General features: G+C 35.5%; 1 protein-coding gene across 2 annotated transcripts; it reads left to right on the plus strand.

Moving 5' to 3' along the window:
• Window positions 1–11,332: 11,332 nt before the first annotated feature.
• Window positions 11,333–19,617, plus strand: LOC106718075 (spaetzle-processing enzyme). Of its 2 annotated transcripts, none has more exons than XM_014512072.2 (8): window positions 11,333–11,466; window positions 11,901–12,049; window positions 12,411–12,648; window positions 17,639–17,815; window positions 17,893–18,006; window positions 18,115–18,283; window positions 18,582–18,778; window positions 19,155–19,617. In XM_014512072.2, the coding sequence occupies exons 1-8, from the start codon at window positions 11,406–11,408 to the stop codon at window positions 19,541–19,543; spliced, it is 1,494 nt and encodes a 497-aa protein (XP_014367558.2). In that variant the 5' UTR covers window positions 11,333–11,405; the 3' UTR covers window positions 19,544–19,617. The 2 variants fall into 2 exon arrangements, with proteins under 2 accessions (XP_014367558.2, XP_014367559.2); XM_014512073.2 differs by having other exon boundaries at window positions 11,901–12,037.
• Window positions 19,618–19,742: the final 125 nt, after the last annotated feature.

Genomic DNA, 19,742 nt, shown 5'->3' on the forward strand with positions numbered 1-19,742 from the left:
ACTGTCTCTTTATTTTAGTTCAAAGTGAAGGGAATGACAATACGAATTTATGCAAATACTTCGACAGTTGAAACCCATAGTGATGTAGAAGAGTATTTTTTGGCAGTGAGCAGAACTGCACTTCTTCACTATTCTGCCCTCGTGTAATACTGGCAGAAGGTTTGTGCACTTTTGAACGGACTCCAGCTAGAAATATTATCCCCCGAGACAATAAATTTCAATGGGTCTTTTCCGCAAGACGGAAAATTAGCTGACGCTAGTTTCAAGCTCGGCTACCTTTCTATAGGGTGGACCAACAAAACTAAGATGAGATCAAAAGACCAGACGAGACCTTAATAATTTATGTGCAAATTCTAGGCATGTAAAGCTGAAGTACATTTTGTATTATATGATTTCAACTTAATAATATTTTCTGGAGGCTAGCTTGTCTACGTAAAGACTCAATATCTTAAGTAATTTGTTACGTAGTAATTAAATAGTAAGTATTCAAAAAGTTTCTATGTTTTTGATTATATTATAATAATTAATTCTTAATCATTGTCAATTGAAATAAAATTATTACGTAAGTCAAAATATTCTTTTTCGCAACTTGCGGCTATCCTAAAACGATTTGTAGATATATCAAAAACACATCATATACAATTACTAGCGACCCGCTCCGGCTTCGCACGGGTGCAATGCAAAATATACCTACTACAGAATAAATGCACAATTTATTTAAGGTACTTAAATGGATAAGGATTGATGCTGTATTGTTTAAAATCACTTCGTAAAAGAATAAAAATGGTTATGCTGGGTTATCCCTAAGAGATAGACATATACCATCGCGGACTTTTTTTGTTGAACTTTTTAAGGTGAACAATACTGTAGTAAATTATTTTGGTCTATCTCGTAGGGTTCAGCCAGCGTTTGCAATATAAGCGCAAAAAAACGTGCTTATTTACGACATCACATTAGAAAACTTTAAATTTATCAGTGTTTCTCTACTATATTATGCATTTATTATACATACAAACCTTCCTTAAGAATCACTCTATCTATTAAAAAAAACCGCGTCAAAATCCGTTGCGTAGTTTTAAAGATCTAAGCATACATACGGACATACAGCGAAAGCGACTTTGTTTTATACTATGTATTGATGAATAATCGATTTGTCGATATTCCAAACCACACTAGAAAATTCAACAAGGTGCGAGTTATTGGAGGAACTATCGGAACACACGTTCTTGAATATAAGATCCGCTATTCACAACCAAACGCCGCACACGACTGAATAGTTAAGGATCAAACTGGATGGGGAACAGATGCTGGGAACTTTCTGACTCCACCCAAGTCGAGTGGCAACTTTGTCATGCCAGTTGCTCCTAACGACGTGTTTACAAGCTTAGTGTAGCGTTTAGTCTGCGCAGTTTATCAATAGCTCACTAAGATTATTTTGTATATGAATTTGAAATTTATTATTGTAAATAGCATAATAAATCAACTATAGGTAACAAGAACATTTTTAAAAAGAGAGCAAATATCTAAAGTTTTTTTCATAGTAATTTCACAAGCAAATCTAAAAATAAAACTAAAATTTCGCACTTTATTTGAGGTTTTAAAAACCGTATCTCGATTACGTAATACAAAAAAGCATGAGAAAGTGTTTGAAGTAATATCTTTTACGAATAAAATACTAAAGCTTATTGAAAATTGGAAGAGATACAATTTAACGCGTTCTATCAGACTATTATCCGTACGGATCGTAAACTGAAAATAACACGACATCCGTAAAAGCCTCTGTGGGTTAAAGAACAAAATGTTAGTTGGCTATCACTGTCCAATACGAATACGAGACGTTTTAAAGTCCAGTAAAGTAAATATTCCACTGCTATATAACTTGTATTAAAACATATTGTTGTCTCTGTTATTACAAAGAGAATGAAAAGGACGACTATATTTTTATACAAGTGTAAATCAACAGTAACGATGCCGTCTCGCGAATCGTTTCAAAACTTTTACGGTTGATGATATTGGTCGAAATAAAAGTGCGAAAATACTATTTATGCCATTTGTTTTTCAAATAACTTTGTATTTTTTCTATTTGGTCTAAAAATATAAATAATACTAGTTTAATGTTTATAGAAAAAGACCTACATGAAACTTACCAATGTTTTACCCGATGTTCTGATGAACATATGAAAAATTCGGTTGTATGTACTAAACATAAAACCACTGTGTTCTTAACAATATATATCTTGTCCTATGCTATAACAAACATTGTGTTAAGTACAGCATAACGGTCGTGGTGAAATTGTAGGGATTTAAATATAGCGTAAACTAGGGACATAATGCACGCTGGGATCTTACACAGCATTGTTTTATAGCCTGGGTCACTACATAAATCTTACAGGGACTACCACGCACCCTGTCGACTTAGATATTCTATTGTGTTTACTGCTGGTTAAATGTTAGTATACTTTATAGCGTAATAACTTATATTCAATTCTAATATTTAACTAGATATTTCCCGCGACTCCGTCCATGCGGATTAAAAAATCTTAACTAATAGCCTATGTGTTCTATATCTTTGTAAAATTTAAGCGAGATCCATCAATCCCTTTGGGTGATACCTTCTAAGAACAATTTATTAAATTATTCAAACTTTCGTGAGAAATTATCATTACTTAATACAGGAAACGGCTAAAACACTAACGTACATTTGTCCGGTGTCGGCACCGACTAGTTTCGAGCCCATCAGAGAGCGACGGGCCGCATCCGCGAAATAATACCAGTCAAACTCACCCTGATGAAGGGCCCCCGATGGGCTCGAAACTAGTCGGTGCCGACACCGGACAAATGTACGTGAGTGTTTTAGCCGGTTCCTATATTAGTTAAAAACAAATTATGAACTATATACTGTTAATATAGCCGCACTCAGTAATTTAAGTGGTACTTAAAAGGTCATTGTAGATTCCTCATACCAAAACTATACTAAACAAATCCCTTAACGATTCTGATTGTGACTTGGTCATCTAGCATATTAAAGTGTCATCGATTAAGTAAACCTGTAGTCCCGAATATGGCTTTCTTCCGAATTTCTATATTAATAGTTCATGAACATAAGTCGCCTTGTTCTAACAACTAGCATTAGTTTACCTCCCTCCGGCTAACTGTCCGAACTTACAATTAGTCGGGTACTTTGAAATGAATCCATCTATCTCTGTAAACTTACTGGCGACAACATTAGTACTATATGATAATTGTTCACTAGATAAGACTGATACATGAATACCAATTACTCAAAAATCAACTAAGGAATAAGTTATACATAATTATCAAGAGTATGCAGAACCGAAAAAAATGGAAATGCATAATATGTGGCTACCACATTATGGTACCCATTAGGATATATGAACTGCTGTTAGAAAATGACTTATTTTAATCACACGTGACTTAAAGATGAACAATGACTTATCATTATTGTTAATAATACATGAAAGCAAGCAAACAAACAAACAAAAGAGATATTACAAACAAATTTTCCAATATGCACGATTATAAAAAACTGTTTTCCTTCTAAGAAATGAATTCAATCATTAAATATCAACGGAAAAATGACAAGTGATATCTTTGGAATGTCATTGTGTTCACACGCGATGACAAAACAATTGTAAATAACTACAAGAACTACTATTACCTTAATAACTATCAATAAAGAATACTTTAAATGTTTACCTGTTTACTACGTCGCAGTGTCTAACTTTGCATTTCCACTGGCGAAACACGCAACATATCTCATAGTTAAATATTAAAACACACTGTCAATAACGCGTAGTATTTTTGCAATTAATATTTTATGCCAGTTATTCTTCGAATTAACGTAGTGCGAGTATGTGCAAAATTTCATTATATTTATTTCAGTTTTTTTTTTAAGTTGACCATAATAAGAATCTTAAATTTCATATTACGTAGTTAAGATATAGATACTGTTTAGAATTCTTACTTAAGACATCGATTAAGTTCTATCCAATAACTTAGTATTAATTGTTGCCTTTCCAGATAGTTTATATTGATGTCCACAGCTGTAGAAATGTTTTGATTGCGGTCCACCGCCAACTGAGCGGGCGCGGCAACTTCAAGGATAACGACGCAACTTAATTGCAGCGTTTTCTTAATGATAACCCCGGAAGATATGCGTGATTGTTTTTTTTGTAATATAAAGGCACCCTTATAAGATGTACTCACATCTATTTAAGCAGGAAAAATCGCATTCCTAGTTATAATACTATGTTATTTTTTTACGATATGTTCGTTATAAAATTGTAATATTAATAACCTTTAAAATCCTGGTCAGTATACAAAGGTAATGGTAAGAATCTTTGCAGAACTTACAATGAGCAATAACTGATCTCTCATACGGTATTTATGAGAGATAAGTTAACCTTAAATGCTGATTATAAACGCGTCAACACCTGCGTATAGCAGATAACAGAATATAATGTGTTATCCCTACCTTTAACGTCATTTGTTATTAAATATTCGCAAATATTAGGAACAAAGAACAGTAGCGAGTTCGTTCACACCCCAAACTTTGTTATAAGGGTGAGTATACATGGAACAAACAAGCTTTTGGGTGACTTTCTTATACTCAAAATAAATCTCAGTCATTCCAGTTGAAAAATCTTCGACATAGTATAACTGTATTAATAGTCACTGTGTCAACGTAGTGTAACCCTAAGGTTCCATTGCTAAAGCAAGTAAACAACATGTTATTATCTATGTTTCTTTGAAACTGCTTGAAACTTTCTGGTTGAAAATTAGAGGAACAACAATATACATATTTTTGTCCCTCTCATTCTTCACGGTTAGATAATGAAGCAAACAACAAATGCAATAGTGTTTAATATTCGGGTTTTTTAACTCAGTGTGTACCAGCCTTACAACCGTTCCTTTCCCCCACTCGAAGGATAACCACAAATAACACCAACAGTAGGGACGCATAATATTTTACGATACCCGTTTTATAACCGCGAAGAAAGTAATCTTACTTACTGAAGAGCGGACGTAAAATAGATTATTTCATGTCAAATAAGCGACTTAACATGTTTCTTCCATCTTTAAAAGTATTTTTTTTTGCGTAGAAAATCAGATGTTTATAAATTTTATATTTTATATCCAAACCCATAAAATCAATTTTTGTCATTGAAAAAGAAAAAAAAAGAATCATTATTAGTTTTATTACCTAATATTGTTAGGATTATTGAATTTCATTTAATAGCGCCAAAGTTAACCAATTCAAAACAACCCTCACCACCGTTATTCTGGTAAAAGCGTAATTAAACTAGAACGTGAAACTGCCATTACGAATATGTCTAAAAATATACATTTAACTATTGTCTTTTTTACGTGGTATTCGTATGTTCCTTGCCGTCCAATTTTATGCAGTTTTTGAAAAAAGCAAAAGGTTAAAACACTTCCGCGTAGTTTGAACCTCTCACCTGACTCGTGCCAGTCAAAAGATCATTGTCCCGAGGATTGTGAGAAACGCCCTCTAGCGGAGAGCGGGGAAACGCTTCAAAAGTGACGGAGTCAAATTTAAGGACCTTTTAGACCGTGCTGAAAGTTCATGTTATGCAAGAATCGTAGAATATATGTAGGAATTACTAGGGTAAGTTAAAAAATAATGTTTACCATAATATTAGGCCTAATTACGTTATGATTTTTGTAATAGAATAAATTATATTTGTTTATAAATTTCTCAGTAAAAATGTATTTAGTAATTGTTTTTAAATTAGATATAACAAGACAAAAAACAATAACAGAAGAAAATACTATATAACATTAGTTTAACTACTTAAAATCGAATACAATAATAATACAAGCAAAGTGTATGTGAACATTTCAATTCGCAAGTTTAAACATGACATGAAAGTAATTTTTCAACTTTACATTTCCAGTGAGAACGGTATCTAAGAAAACGTTTTCGTAATTGCACCTGAGGGAAAAATGGCTTGCGATTTGCCTGCGCCTGAATGTAACTTTGTGTTACGTGGCACTTGTTCTCGTACATAATGTTTATAAATAAATATAAAAACTTTTCACTTTCATATCAGCAAGTATACTCGTTAGATAGTGTAGTTTGTCTGCGTATGCATCATGCAAAATATCTGTATAGTTTTTTTTTCTAAAAATCATTATTCTTCAGCAAAAAAATTTAATACATTTTGTTTTGCCTTTACTGCAGTATTCATTGTTGTTGTTATTATTTTATACAATTTAAAAGTTTACGCAAAGTTACCGCTGTGTTTATGTAAAATTAGCTGTCGCCCGCGACTCTGTCCGCGCGGAATTACAAAAATACGTAATAAGTAGCCTGTGTGTTCTTCTAGAGTATGTTCTACATATGTGCCGAATTTCATTAAGATCCGTTGAGCCGTTCCGGAGATATCTTCAAACAAACATCCATCCATCCATCAATCTAAACATTCGCATTTATAATATTAGTAAGAAGTAAGATTGTTTCATGCAAAATACAGCAAGAACAATTTACACCTCTAATTTCTAACGAGATAATATCGAGATTTGGAAGTTAATAACCACTTTATTCCAATATCATTTATGTATAGAAAAAAGAAAACTGTCGTACAAAAAGAAAACATCGTAACAATATAAATTCAAGTTTTACAATGTTGTTATGTGTTATTGCATCAGTCTCAAAGGGTATAGGAAACTGCCCGAAGTGGTTTCTTATCAAAATAACATGCGGTTACCCGGTTAGGAGCGAAATAAAAATATATCGTACTGTTGTCTCAGTCTCAAAGGAGCTAAAGCGATTTACTTCAACTATAAAATCACTCGTTCCCAGTTTCCGAGTTAGTACCACACAGGCGGTGTCGAATCGGCGCCGCCACACGCCTACACGCCTAATGGAGTGAAATAACATAACGGAAATTATTTCGACATAATATAGCACCCTACTTTTAATCTTTAAGGAGGTCTCTTATTGTAGATACAGTGTAATAATTGTGCAAGAAACCTCTTAAATAAACATTACAACACTCGGAGTGCGTTATTCAGTTTTTAAATCACGCTGCTCCAGCCGTGTGGTACCTCCCTTACTCCTTCGATCAGCTCCGTTTCGAATTTTATTTCATTTCAGATATTCCATAGGAGTATATGTCATATGTGGAGGATTGTCGTGTCCTACGCAACATTTTAATTTCAATTTCAAAAGAAACTTGTTACGATATAAAATTGGATCCTTTTATGCGCATACATTAAGCGACGCATTTAAAAAAATAAATTTAGCAATTCAGCGCCAGCTGGTGTGCTGAACGAGTACAGTCATTTCGAAAACAGATTGCGTTCAACGTGTATATAAAATGTGAATGGTATGTTATTTTTTTGTTCCGCATAGTTAAAGTACCAAACTAAGAGTTCCATTTGAATTTACACAAAATAATGTTAAAAACATGATGAAATCCGGACCATGTTAGTTGGTGGTGAAGCTTGTCAATACGTTTTAGAAAATATTTAATATAAATATAGGTAAGTTAGTAGTTAGTAAAAGCAGGTACAACAAAAATAGTTGAAAATGCTATTGCCAATTTATTATACCCATACAATTAAAAATATTCCAAGACGCCAAAAGTTTTGGTTTCAAGAACGTCTGTCATTCTTTGTTATGTCTATTTAATTTAAAAGAAAATCACTCACCATTTTTGCTGCTTCAACAATTAAATTGTTTATACGGCTCGTAGAAACTTTTCTTTTGACTTCAAAGATTCATAACTCTGTATAAATTTAATTAAACTACAAAGTTGTGTAAAAACCGATACGTTAATTAATGGTTTGAATTTCTTTGCTTGAATTTCTAATGAGTACAAGATGCTTTTTGCCTCGGTGAATTTCAGAAGCTTTTTAAACCTGGAACAATAGTTTCGACTATTTTATAAAACATGTACATAAATAAAGAGTAGATCAAAATGTAAAAGTAAACAATAAATCATACAAATCAAACAATGCTTAATAACCCACAAAAAACTCAAACAAAAGAATTATCATTCAAAAATTGGACGTTAACAAACAATTTTTTAATCAGGATACAAATCAAAAATACAAGTGCAGTTCGATGCGACATTGTTAAAGTCATCCTGGTTCCCAAGCTTACTTTCACAACGAGTACAATAGCATCCCCACACAATGGCCTCTTTCGACAGCCCTTATTACATTTCTCCCAATACAAGAACCCTCTATGTGGTTACCACTTCATACCGAGCCATTAGAAGTAAGTGCCACTTGGCGAATCGAACGCAACCTGAAGTTAATTGACAGCAAACTTACAGTGGAAGCCATAACTAAAAAAGAAAACACATTCTTCTTATGTTACGCTATCTTTTTGAAATGAAAAAGGTAATAAAAGTCACTAAAGTTTTCGTTACTTTAATCAATATTGTTGTCAGTGGAATTTTGAAAAAGTAAACAACATAAATAATTATTTAAAACTGTTTCGTGCGAACTGCTATATTTTTAAAATAGAACCACGTAGTTAATATAAGTTTCGTTAAAATGTGACAACTTTAAGAGTACTGTGAAAAAGGAAAAATATATATTGAATAAAATAAAACATACTTAGCTTTCCATTGGTTAATGAGGTAATCCATCTCAATTCTTGATGCTTATAGGTTATTGATGCTTCAATTAGGACATCTCAACAGCTGTATTCATGTTAATTAAACGTTTCCAGTTTGAATTGATGATTGATGATGCAATGGGAATAGACAAGATTTTGAAACTACAGTACATACAATCTTACTAAGCGATTATTCTACGCCTAACTTAAAATTAGCAAGTCTTCCTGGCAATTAAGCCTTATCAAACTTAATAGTGTTGATGTAGGTACTTTAAAATTATCCAAATAAAGAAAGTTAAACATTTAAAATTACCCTAAAACCAAATTTAAATGTCTCTAATCTACGAGTGACATTTTAATTGATTGTGTTCCGATGTAAAGAGCATCTGTTACGCTAGTAATTGAATTGTGAAGCTCGTACCCGCGTGTGCGTAAACTACGTTTTCGTTTCGGCAACTGATTGGCCAATTACGATGGCTGCTTTGAAATTCACTTTGACCGTTCGAGAACTTTCGCCACAAATCCCATCGATCTTGCTCTTTACCTTTTGTTACAAGAATTATTAATAAATTGTTAATTAATTAAATACTAGCTTTTGCCCGCGACTCCGTCCGCGCGGAATAAAAAAAAAAAAAGAAAAGAAAACGGGGTAAAATTTATCCTATGTCCTTTTCCTGGTTCTAAGCTACCTACCCACCAATTTTCAGCTAAATCGATTCAGCCGTTCTTGAGTTATAAATGGTGTAACTAACACAACTTTCTTTTATATATATAGATAACAAACACAAACATGTCCAATTTCATTTCATTATTAGTAGGATTTACTTCTTATAAAAGATTTTTTTTTTTTTTATATTTAAAAAGTTAGCGCTTGACCACGATCTGACCCGATGAGGTGAAGATGTGGTCTAAAGATGGTACGCGCTAGCTTTGTAGATGCCTATTCACTCTATTCTTGAAGGCCCCCACATCGTACTTGGACGGAAAAACTGACGCCGGCAACTTATTCCAATCCTTAGCAGTACGCACAAGAAACGATGATTCAAACTTTTTCGTTCGAACGCACGGCACGTCTACTGCATAAGGATGGATTCCAGCCGTATGTCTGAACGTCCGATGGTAGAAAGGTGCTGGTGGAATTATGTCGTGTAATTCCTGCGCACACTCCCCAAAATGCAGCCTGTAAAATACCGAGAGACTAGCCACTCTACGCCTGTGCTCAAGACTGATTAAATTTAGGTCTTGGTCACCGAACAACTTTTTGGCTCGCCTCTTCACTGAATCTAGTGCCGCGAGTTGGTACTTTGCTGCGCCTGCCCAGATATGACAGCAGTACTCCACACATGGCCGGATCTGTGCTTTGTACAGGGTCAAAAGCTGTCCCGGTGTAAAGTACCGCCGTACCTTTGAAAGGACTCCAAGTTTCCTTGCAGCTACCTTCGCCTTAGACTCTATGAACTGTCCGAAGTTAAGATTCGACGAAATTTCGACGCCCAGTAACTGCAGACAGTTGGTGAATTCGAGGGACACATTCTGGAAAGTGGGAGCTAGGGTGAACTCGCTCTTTTTGGCGGTGAATACACACGCTTGTGTTTTGGCGGCGTTGAATCGCACAAGATTGGCCTGTCCCCAAGATGAGACTGCCTCGAGTGTGCGATTAGTACGCTCTACCATGGCCTCACGTTCAGACTGTACTTGATCTCGACTGGTCCGACCTACCGGTAGATATCTCTCTATAACTGTGCTGTCATCTGCATACCCAAAGATACCGGGAATGAGCAGGTCGTTAATATGCAGCAGAAAAAGAGTTGCAGAGAGAACGGAACCCTGAGGAACACCAGCATTAGTCGCCATAGTGTCAGACGAAGAACCGTCGACAACGACGCGAAGCGATCGCTCACTCAGGAAGTCCTTTATCCACTCTATCAGACCAGGGGATATACCGTAGGCTGGAAGCTTGCTTATAAGGCTGGCATGCCAAACCCTGTCAAAAGCCTTTGAGATGTCGAGAGAGACAGCAATGGCCTCCCCGTTCTTTTCTAGGGCCTCGCCAATTAGGTGAGTAGCATACACTAGAAGGTCTCCTGTCGACCGATTTCGGCGAAATCCGTATTGTCGGTCGCTGAGGAGATCATTCTGTTCTAGGTACGCGATGAGGCGGGAGTTCAATACACGTTCTATAATCTTACAGAGTATAGAAGTGATTGAGATGGGTCGATAATTTGCAGGGTCGGCACGACTGCCTTTTTTAGGCACGGGCTGCACATTAGCCAGCTTCCAGGATTTAGGCACTTTTCCAGCTTTGAACGAGAGGCGATACAAACGTGTCAGATATAGGCAAATGAGAGGCTCAATGATATTATCTCTCGATACAGGAAAACCCTTTATTAAAATTAATTGTCACAGACTACACAATAATTAAAAGTGCCATTTTTATTCTATAAATTGATCGTTTTAGTAGTTAAAGGTAACTATTAATAGTGTCATCAATTTCGAATGAGCGTGATACAATAAACAGTGGGATTCCATAACCGAAACATAATTTAACAACATACTGCCTTCTCTCTTATTATATAAAAAAAAACTGAGATAAAAAAACAGAGGTTTCTGCAGTGGAACCCCACGGTTATGTTAATTACCTGCAACCAGACCTGCTCTATAATACCACAATTATAAGTATATTATGTATTTGTGATTTCGATTCTATCCTCAGTCGCATTTTTCTCATATCTACAGATTGTCGTATGGTGACATGTGAATTGGAATTTTTTGAAGTACAAAAATTATAATCATGGAATATCTAATAAGTTTAGGCATTATATTATGCTTAATTTGTGGTGGTGCTTTTCAAGGTATTTTAGTGATTTGAGCTTAAATTTGATATTTATATTTTTATCGATTTGCTGTCGCCCGTGACTCCATTCGCGAGCAGTTAAAAAAACTTAATAGCGGTATAAAAATAGATAGTTGCCGATTCTCAGACCTATTAAGTATGCATGTAAAATTTCATAAAAATCAGTTAAGCTGTTTCGGAGGAGTATGGTAACTAACATTGTGACATAATAATTTTTAACTAATAAATAAGTGGCGTTAGCTCCATGTATTAGTAACTTGTTTAACAATTCAAAGTTCAGCGTTCCATTTTAAAAAAATAATTTAGGTAAAATTTGTTGTTAATCAAATTAAAAAAAAATACTGTATTATGAAATATTAGTCATTTTTTATATACTTATTATAGGCGCAATATGAATTAAATAAATAATATCATTTTTATAATCTATTCCAGAGAATTGTTCACAATGTGTCCGTACAGACAATTGTCCACATTTCAACAATATGCAGAGAAATGACCAACAGAAATGGCTGAATCTGTTCCCTTGCCAATCTTTTGATCGTGATTTTTATGAATCTACCACTGACTTTGGAAGATATTATGTAATTCTATTTTTATTATTAATTATTATTGACATATTATTAATAGTTAATAAAACTCAGTCTTAAACATTTTATTATTGTTGAAAAATTCGGTAAAAGGTCAAAAAAACAAACTAGTTTTAATGCACAAACTAAAAACCGGTTTTAAAATAATTTTTATCATCTTGCAAACAAGTATTTTTGTACCAGTTTTGGGTCTTTACCAATAAATCCAACTTTTTTACTTTGTCCTTAATAAAATCTATTGATAACATCGCACATATTACCCTGTACGGTTCTTTTTTAATAATGTACTACAACTACGAGTATTATTATTGTATAGTTACACGTACAAAAATCCTTAATTTGTACTATATTTTAGATATGTTGTTCTGGCGAACATGCTTGGAGTATTCTACATGAACCTAAATACCTTGATAAAAACATTAAGTCCGACAATTTGTCATACATGAGAAGAAAAACATTTGGATATGAAAATAACAATGGAAATAATTTTAACAATATGATACAATCAGCATTCTTACCGAACCAACGAAGACCGGCCGTTGTAAACCAATATCCTTGTACAAATTCTGCATGTTTCAATCAACCAGGCTCAAATAATAATGAAATTTTACCTGTTAATAAAATTTGTATTATGTTTCCTGAGATGTCCGAAGTCCTTTATGAGAGAGTACATCGCTTCATTCCTTCCGGTGCGCCCCAACTCACGTCACGTGACAGCTCCGCCAGCGCCACTACCGACATCAGCGCCTCTAGCGGACCTAACCTGCAACTCCAAAACCCGAGAGCACGCCACCAAGCCACCACCTTGTCATTGTTCGACTCATAACCGAATTATTTTGGTGGAATAACCACCAGAAAGCCCTTGTCTGGACTTCGGACATCTCAGGAAACATAATACAAATTTTATTAACAGGTAAAATTTCATTATTATGTGTTCCGTTCGATGTCCGAAGTCCTTTATGAGAGATCTGTTTGTTATCTTCTGGTGGCTTGTGAAATAAGAACGCAACAATGTGATAAAACACTTAATTTTTCGTTAAAAAGATCGTTAGAGGTATTTTGATCACTAATCACAATTTAATCGATTCGGATGATTTGTATTACTAACCCGGAAAAAAGAATATCCTGATACAAGTAATTGAAAAAGCGATTGCTCCAGTTTTGCTCGGCTATGTAGTACACATATGCTTAGCCTTTTCGTGGCATCATCGTCATTCTCGGGCTCGGAGCCCACCGTAAACTAGGGACGACTAGGCCACAGTCAACCGCCCGGCCCAGTTCGGCTTGGTTGACTTCACGCTATCTTTAAAATTCTATGCAGATTTTCGTGGCATCGAATTTCCGTTATGCAGTTGCCAGCACTATTTTCATTACATAAATAAACAGAAAACGTCAAAGTACTATCAGATGCAATTTAACTTACACCAAGATAAACATGTGAAGCTCTTTCGACATATTTAGCAAGATAAGTGGTCCTGAATCAGTCTTTATAATAATATATTATCTGAGAAAACAATAACTTACTCAAACAGTGATAGAAGTAAAGCGTAAAGCTAATTCGTGAAATTTTAGTTACGTACGACTTAACATGACAAAAAGAAAAGAGAGAACAAAATAAGATTTTGCAATGTTTAAAAGTCAACTGATGACTTATATCCCCGTTTTGATTATCTGTTCAAAGAGTAGAATAAACTAACTACATTCAAACTGTTAGACGGGGAATTACAAGATTGTCGGTACTTAGCATAATTTGTATTATGAACAAAAAATTAATTTCAAGTTAAGCGATTTACGACATTCCACTTTCAGTTAGCTTATTTTAGGTAATGAAACGGCTAAAAAGCAATGAAAACATCTTATCAATATAAGAACACCTATAAATGTATGTTTTCTTATATGTACTGAGATCATATCACAAAATAAAGCGACGTTCAATCTATAAATCTATCAAGCGTTACAGCCCTTCTAGGGGCTAGGTTGGCTCATGACAGTGTGTCGGTGAAACTGACCCAGAAAGCAAACCATCGAAAATCTTTTCTTCTTCGGATGCTTGAAAGGTTTCCATCCAGAGAAGTGCCACAACATATAAATTTTTCCGTCACTGTGAAGTGTGTGTTAACGTATAAATGGCAGCAGCGAAAGCAAAACTTTTCCTGATGAAGTCGTATTCCAAAATCTATTGAAAGAGTTGCGATAACATCTATTCGAGTGTAATAAGTCGGCTGTATTAAAATTTGTTAAGTAGCGAACCGTTATTACCGCATCAGCTTTGCTGTTGTTATGCTTAACATGCCCTGCGGAGCCTTATTGGTCTGGTGAGCGGTGAGGAGCCGTGAAGTACTGTCCAACTTTGAGGGACAAGTACGATGTCTAAAACTTTTTGCTAGAACCGGAAAATACTTTGTCAAACCTGAAGGCTCTACAATTGTACTGTCCTGTTTGAGGGAGCAATACGTGCTATCAGGTCGTTCACCAGTGCAATTACACTTGTCAATCTCTGAAGGTATACATAACGTAATACTGTCCCAGTTTGGGGGAGCAGAACAATATCTAAAGCAGTTCACTCGTGCCAGAAGTACGCTTGTCAATCTAAGACACCTTACAGTCATACTGTCCTAGCTTAAGGGAGCAGTAGGAGCTTCGAGGTGCTTGACTAGTGCAGAAGAAGAAGTAAGCTTTTCAATCGCCGAAACGTTGCGAATACTACTGTCTGTGATTGGGTACTGTTCCAGTTTGAGGAAGCAGTATGAGTTTCCATGCTTTCTTTAAGGAAAAACAAGCGTCTGTCGCGCTAGTTATTGGCAATGCAACTTTCCCCGTGGGGTGATGAAAGTCGCAGAATTGAACATCCTAAGAGGCAGGGCCAGCTCAAGAGGTCAATTGCCAAATGCTAAGCGATCCCATCTCATCTTTTCCCGTGCAAACATTTTGGAAGTCTTGACTTGTTAGCGATACGCGTACGTTACGTAAAACTCTGCGTTTATTCACAATCAAGAAGTCGTTCAGGTATTTTAGTTGACATAAACCGTGGTTGCGAAAACGGACGACCGGCAAAATTGACACATGTACACAGCATCGTTACAACTGCAGACACGTCATCCGCTAACATATGTGACGTAATGGATTAGCAGAAACGAAGGTCAAGCTTCAATGACAAACGTATGTCACCCATATACAACCGCAATGCACAGTACAAGTTCATTACAACGTGATCTTAAAATATTCACCTTAAACGCCGAAGTGTGCAGTCTGCGCGACCTTAGCGCCATGAAAATATCGAGCCATCGATAGGCGACAATAAATTTGTAGATATCGAGCATACCTGTAAGGAACCCGAATACTTAGTACCACAAACTATTTCGTATCAAAATAAAACTAAAGGTTGCAACTCGATTAATTGACAACATAGTATTAAGATAATGTTCGCTTTGTCTGTTGTTCTCTGCTAATGAGTGTACGGGTAATAGCGGGTACTTATAAAATTGGAGCTACAATGGCATGACTATAGTTCCATCTTTTTTTTTTTTTTTTATTAAATTCTTACACAAATGTGTTCTAAAACTAGTTGATATGATTGTATCACTTCTAGTACAAAGAAAAATCTATATATATAAAGGAAAGTGGTGCTAGTTACACTATTTATAACTCAAGAAAGGCTGAATCGATTTGACTGAAAATTGGTGGGCTTAGAACCAGGAAACGGATATAGGATAACTTTTACCCAGTTTTCTATTTCTCATTTCGCGCGGACGGAGTCTCGGGTAAATGCTAGTAAAAAATTCATTAAAGGTGATTAATAAATAAAAGGTAATTAACTATGGTTGTTATTAAAACTCTGGATTCTACATGGTGAGATTGCGCCAGACAGCAACCACAAATAACCTATAGTCACCTTGTTTTATCCTAATCCTATTTATTGCCCCTCCCCCCTCTTTCTTTTTCGATAATGTCAATATTCGCGACTGTTTTGAGTTTCACACTTGGTACGATTTAGAATAATAACTTCTAAAAGGGGGGTCCAATGACAGCCATTAAAGGAATTTTCATGCATCTATTCTTAGCAACACTAAACCGGGTGGCGACTCATTGCATGGCATAGACGTACAAATAACTTATTTACGAAGGTTAATAATTTGACCGCACTTTGCTAAAGTTATGACTATGCCTCTGTATCAGCGTATGAATCATTAGACAGAAATCTATTTAACAATACGAACAGCACGTACGCGGTACGAGTTTAAACAGCTACAAGACAAGAATGTGTAGCGAACCTAAGAGGGCGTGTCGTGGTGAGCACTGCCAAAAAGGTATCTTGATACACTATTCTATAGCTTCGTATATCGTAGCACTTAAGGTTGAGTGTAATCGACGTACTAAAATTCGTCCAGTACGGTAAGGATTATCCATTTGAAATAAATGTATTTCAATAAATTAACATCTTGGAAACATATGGCACGTAGAATATATTTAAAAAACAAATGACATGTTAACGATCTTGGTTCATTGAAAATTTCGTTATAGACGATTATTACACATGTACCTTGTAATTTTCTTTTTATTTTTTGCTAAGACGGTGTATACTTTTTCGGTTTGAACAAAAGAAACACTATGAAATAGCCTTTTCGATTAAGATTATACTGTAAAAACCAAGAGAACAGTGAACTTTTTTACTTGTAATGACATTTATTTAACTAACTATTCTATAATATCGAACTATTTGCGAGGTAGTTGGCTTCGAATTCGGCAATTCGTACGGAGTTTGACACGTCCCAACGATTTCCTGATTGTTACAATACGCTTCAGTAATCTCATAATGTACAAATTGACACGTACGCAACATAAAAATAATGGAAGTATTATCGAAGTATTTCAAATAGGTCAATGAACTAGCGTTCCGTAATGTGTAACGTCAACATAAGTATGTAAAACGACATCGATAACGATATAAAATTTCCATTTCCTCCATGATCTTTAGTATGGAGATAGCGAAGCTGAAGCCGCAGCTCACGCAAGGATCGAGCATTGCTATCGTTAATGCTCGAGCTGCATTTGGTTCTTCGAACCGCACAAACGTCTCGAGGCTCCATCAGAACTTACTCGTTTCGTCCATTTGTTCTGCAGCATTCGGCAACGACGACTTTCCCCGTAGGGTGATGAAAGTCGCCAAGTTGAATACCCTAAGTGGCTGGGCCAGCTAGAGGGTTCAACAGCCGGCTGTTAACGCTGTTATACACTCACGACCGTCGAAGTTTTCTTGTAGACTCTTCTAATATCACGTGACGCACTTTTCAAATTTTTTTTTTTTTTTTTTTTAACTTATTGCTTTGTAATAAAGAACTTTTTAAAGAACTATTTGTTTGAAAACCTAGGGACGACCGTTCGGTTTGAAAAACGACGCAACAATGACAAGGTGGTGGCTTGGTGGCGTGCTCTCGGGTTTTGGAGTTGCAGGTTAGGTCCGCTAGAGGCGCTGATGTCGGTAGTGGCGCTGGCGGAGCTGTCACGTGACGTGAGTTGGGGCGCACCGGAAGGAATGAAGCGATGTACTCTCTCATAAAGGACTTCGGACATCGAACGGAACACATAATAGAGGAATTACTCCGCCGCAGTTTGTCCAAGCTCCAAGACCTGGTAGGCCAGATGGGAGATTAGGTAGTGTGACAAGAACTCTACCACAACAATGTGAAGCTTCTATTTTGCCTCCTAATCCTAATACCGGTTGCTGTGGAGTAGACACATTTGGAACTAATGGGATAACCGGTGGGTACTTAATAAATTGTTGAGTGCTCTTATAGTTACTTAATTCATAGAATGAAAAAAATATTTTCTTCTTACAGACGCACAAACCGTTGTTGCTGCAATGTCTAATTTACCTTTGGGTAATTATCGTAGATTCAAAAGACAATCTGATAACGATAAAGTTGAGATAGAATTGGATAATCGTATTGCAGGTATGTAAGATTAACACAATAAGACATAAAATTCAAAGTCTTTAATAAAAACAGCTTAAATACCAGGGCATCATGAACAAATGCAATATACAGTGTTATATTTACCAGGCGGTACTGAAACTGAGCTCAATCAGTTTCCATGGACAATACTCCTGAGAGCATCTTTCGACTTTGGTGTCAACGTCACAAAATTCGATTGCGGTGGAAGCATTATTAGTTCGCGGTACATACTGACCGCAGCCCATTGCGTTGTCACAGATGGCGCTACTCTCACTAAGTAAGTTACTTTGAAAGCAAATCAATATACAAACAATTTCTACATCCGTAATACTTGATATTTATATCATAATATATTATCATTTTTGATGAAAAGCAATAAATGAAGTACCAAGAATCACTGGAGAGATCGGGGGAAGAAGGATTTCAAGAAATCTTAGGGCTGTGGTGGAGCTGGACTGCGAATGGTGACCATTCGATCGATGAGAGACTATTTAGTAGATGAAATCCCAAAAAGTAATAATGCATATGAATATAATATTAAATAAAGTAAATATCATTTTATATGAATATTCCAGTGTTGACATATACATGTCAGAATACGACAAGCGCACTTTCCCCATGGACTGTAAAACGAGTGCCGACGGTCAGAAGTCGTGCATCACTAACGTGGTGGTGCAAGCAGAGAAGGTCGTCCCACACACGGGGTTTAATAGTAAAACCCTCAAAAATGATATTGCTCTCATACGTCTTCGTGAAACCGCTCCTTATACTGGTAAGTATTACATCAATCTTTTTTCTTTTTCTTAATGACGTGTTTTTAATAATTTTTGTTATATAACTCTTGTTATATGAAACTTACTGTCGTTGCCCACATTCAAACCAATGTAATATAAACGTTATAATCTGTGAAACGAAATCCTATCAATTAGGCGCTTTTGAATTGAAAATTTTCCACTAATCAAGCGTTCGATTCTTTTAAAGGATTATTTCCTCAGATCCAATTACAGACTAGAACAGCTTAATTTTATCATAAGAATTTCTGCATTAGGTTGGTTAAACATTCGGTTTCTTTCGAAGTACCCAATGTTTCCTTTTATATTTCTAATATTTGTTTATCAATTGAGATGCTATTTTACATCTAATTTCAGAATTTATAAGACCAATATGCTTACCACCATTCGACATAAACAGCCAAGCATTTTTTGACTTACCCTTGCCCGTCGCTGGCTGGGGCCGTAACGTGCAGTTTGAATCAAATATCAAGCAATCGACAGTCCTGAACCTGGTACCGCGTAATGATTGTCTCAAGTACTATCCATATCTCCAGGCCTCTCATATGTGCGCGATGGGTAAGACAGGAGAAGATACTTGCAAAGGAGATTCTGGAGGCCCATTAATGATGATATATGGTGGAAAATATTACGTAGTTGGCATCGTTAGCGGAAAAAGATCGGATGTACCTTGTGGAACAGCTGTACCATCGCTGTATACAAATGTTTTTGTATATTCACAATGGATACTGAGTAATATGGAATAAGTAATTAATAAAACGTAATTAAACTTGTCTTATTTTAAAAGAAATGTATACTTCTATCAATTTCTAATATTGCTTCAATCATTAAAACTTCTTTGTGGTAAAGCGTTTTTATTTATAAAATTAATCGATTATAATGTAAAAAAAAAACTTCAATTAATCTTTTCGCTTTATTTTGACTAAAATTACGAATGATATAGGT

This window comes from Papilio machaon, chromosome 10 (assembly GCF_912999745.1).
Source record: "Papilio machaon chromosome 10, ilPapMach1.1, whole genome shotgun sequence".
NCBI classification, from domain to species: Eukaryota; Metazoa; Arthropoda; class Insecta; order Lepidoptera; family Papilionidae; genus Papilio; species Papilio machaon.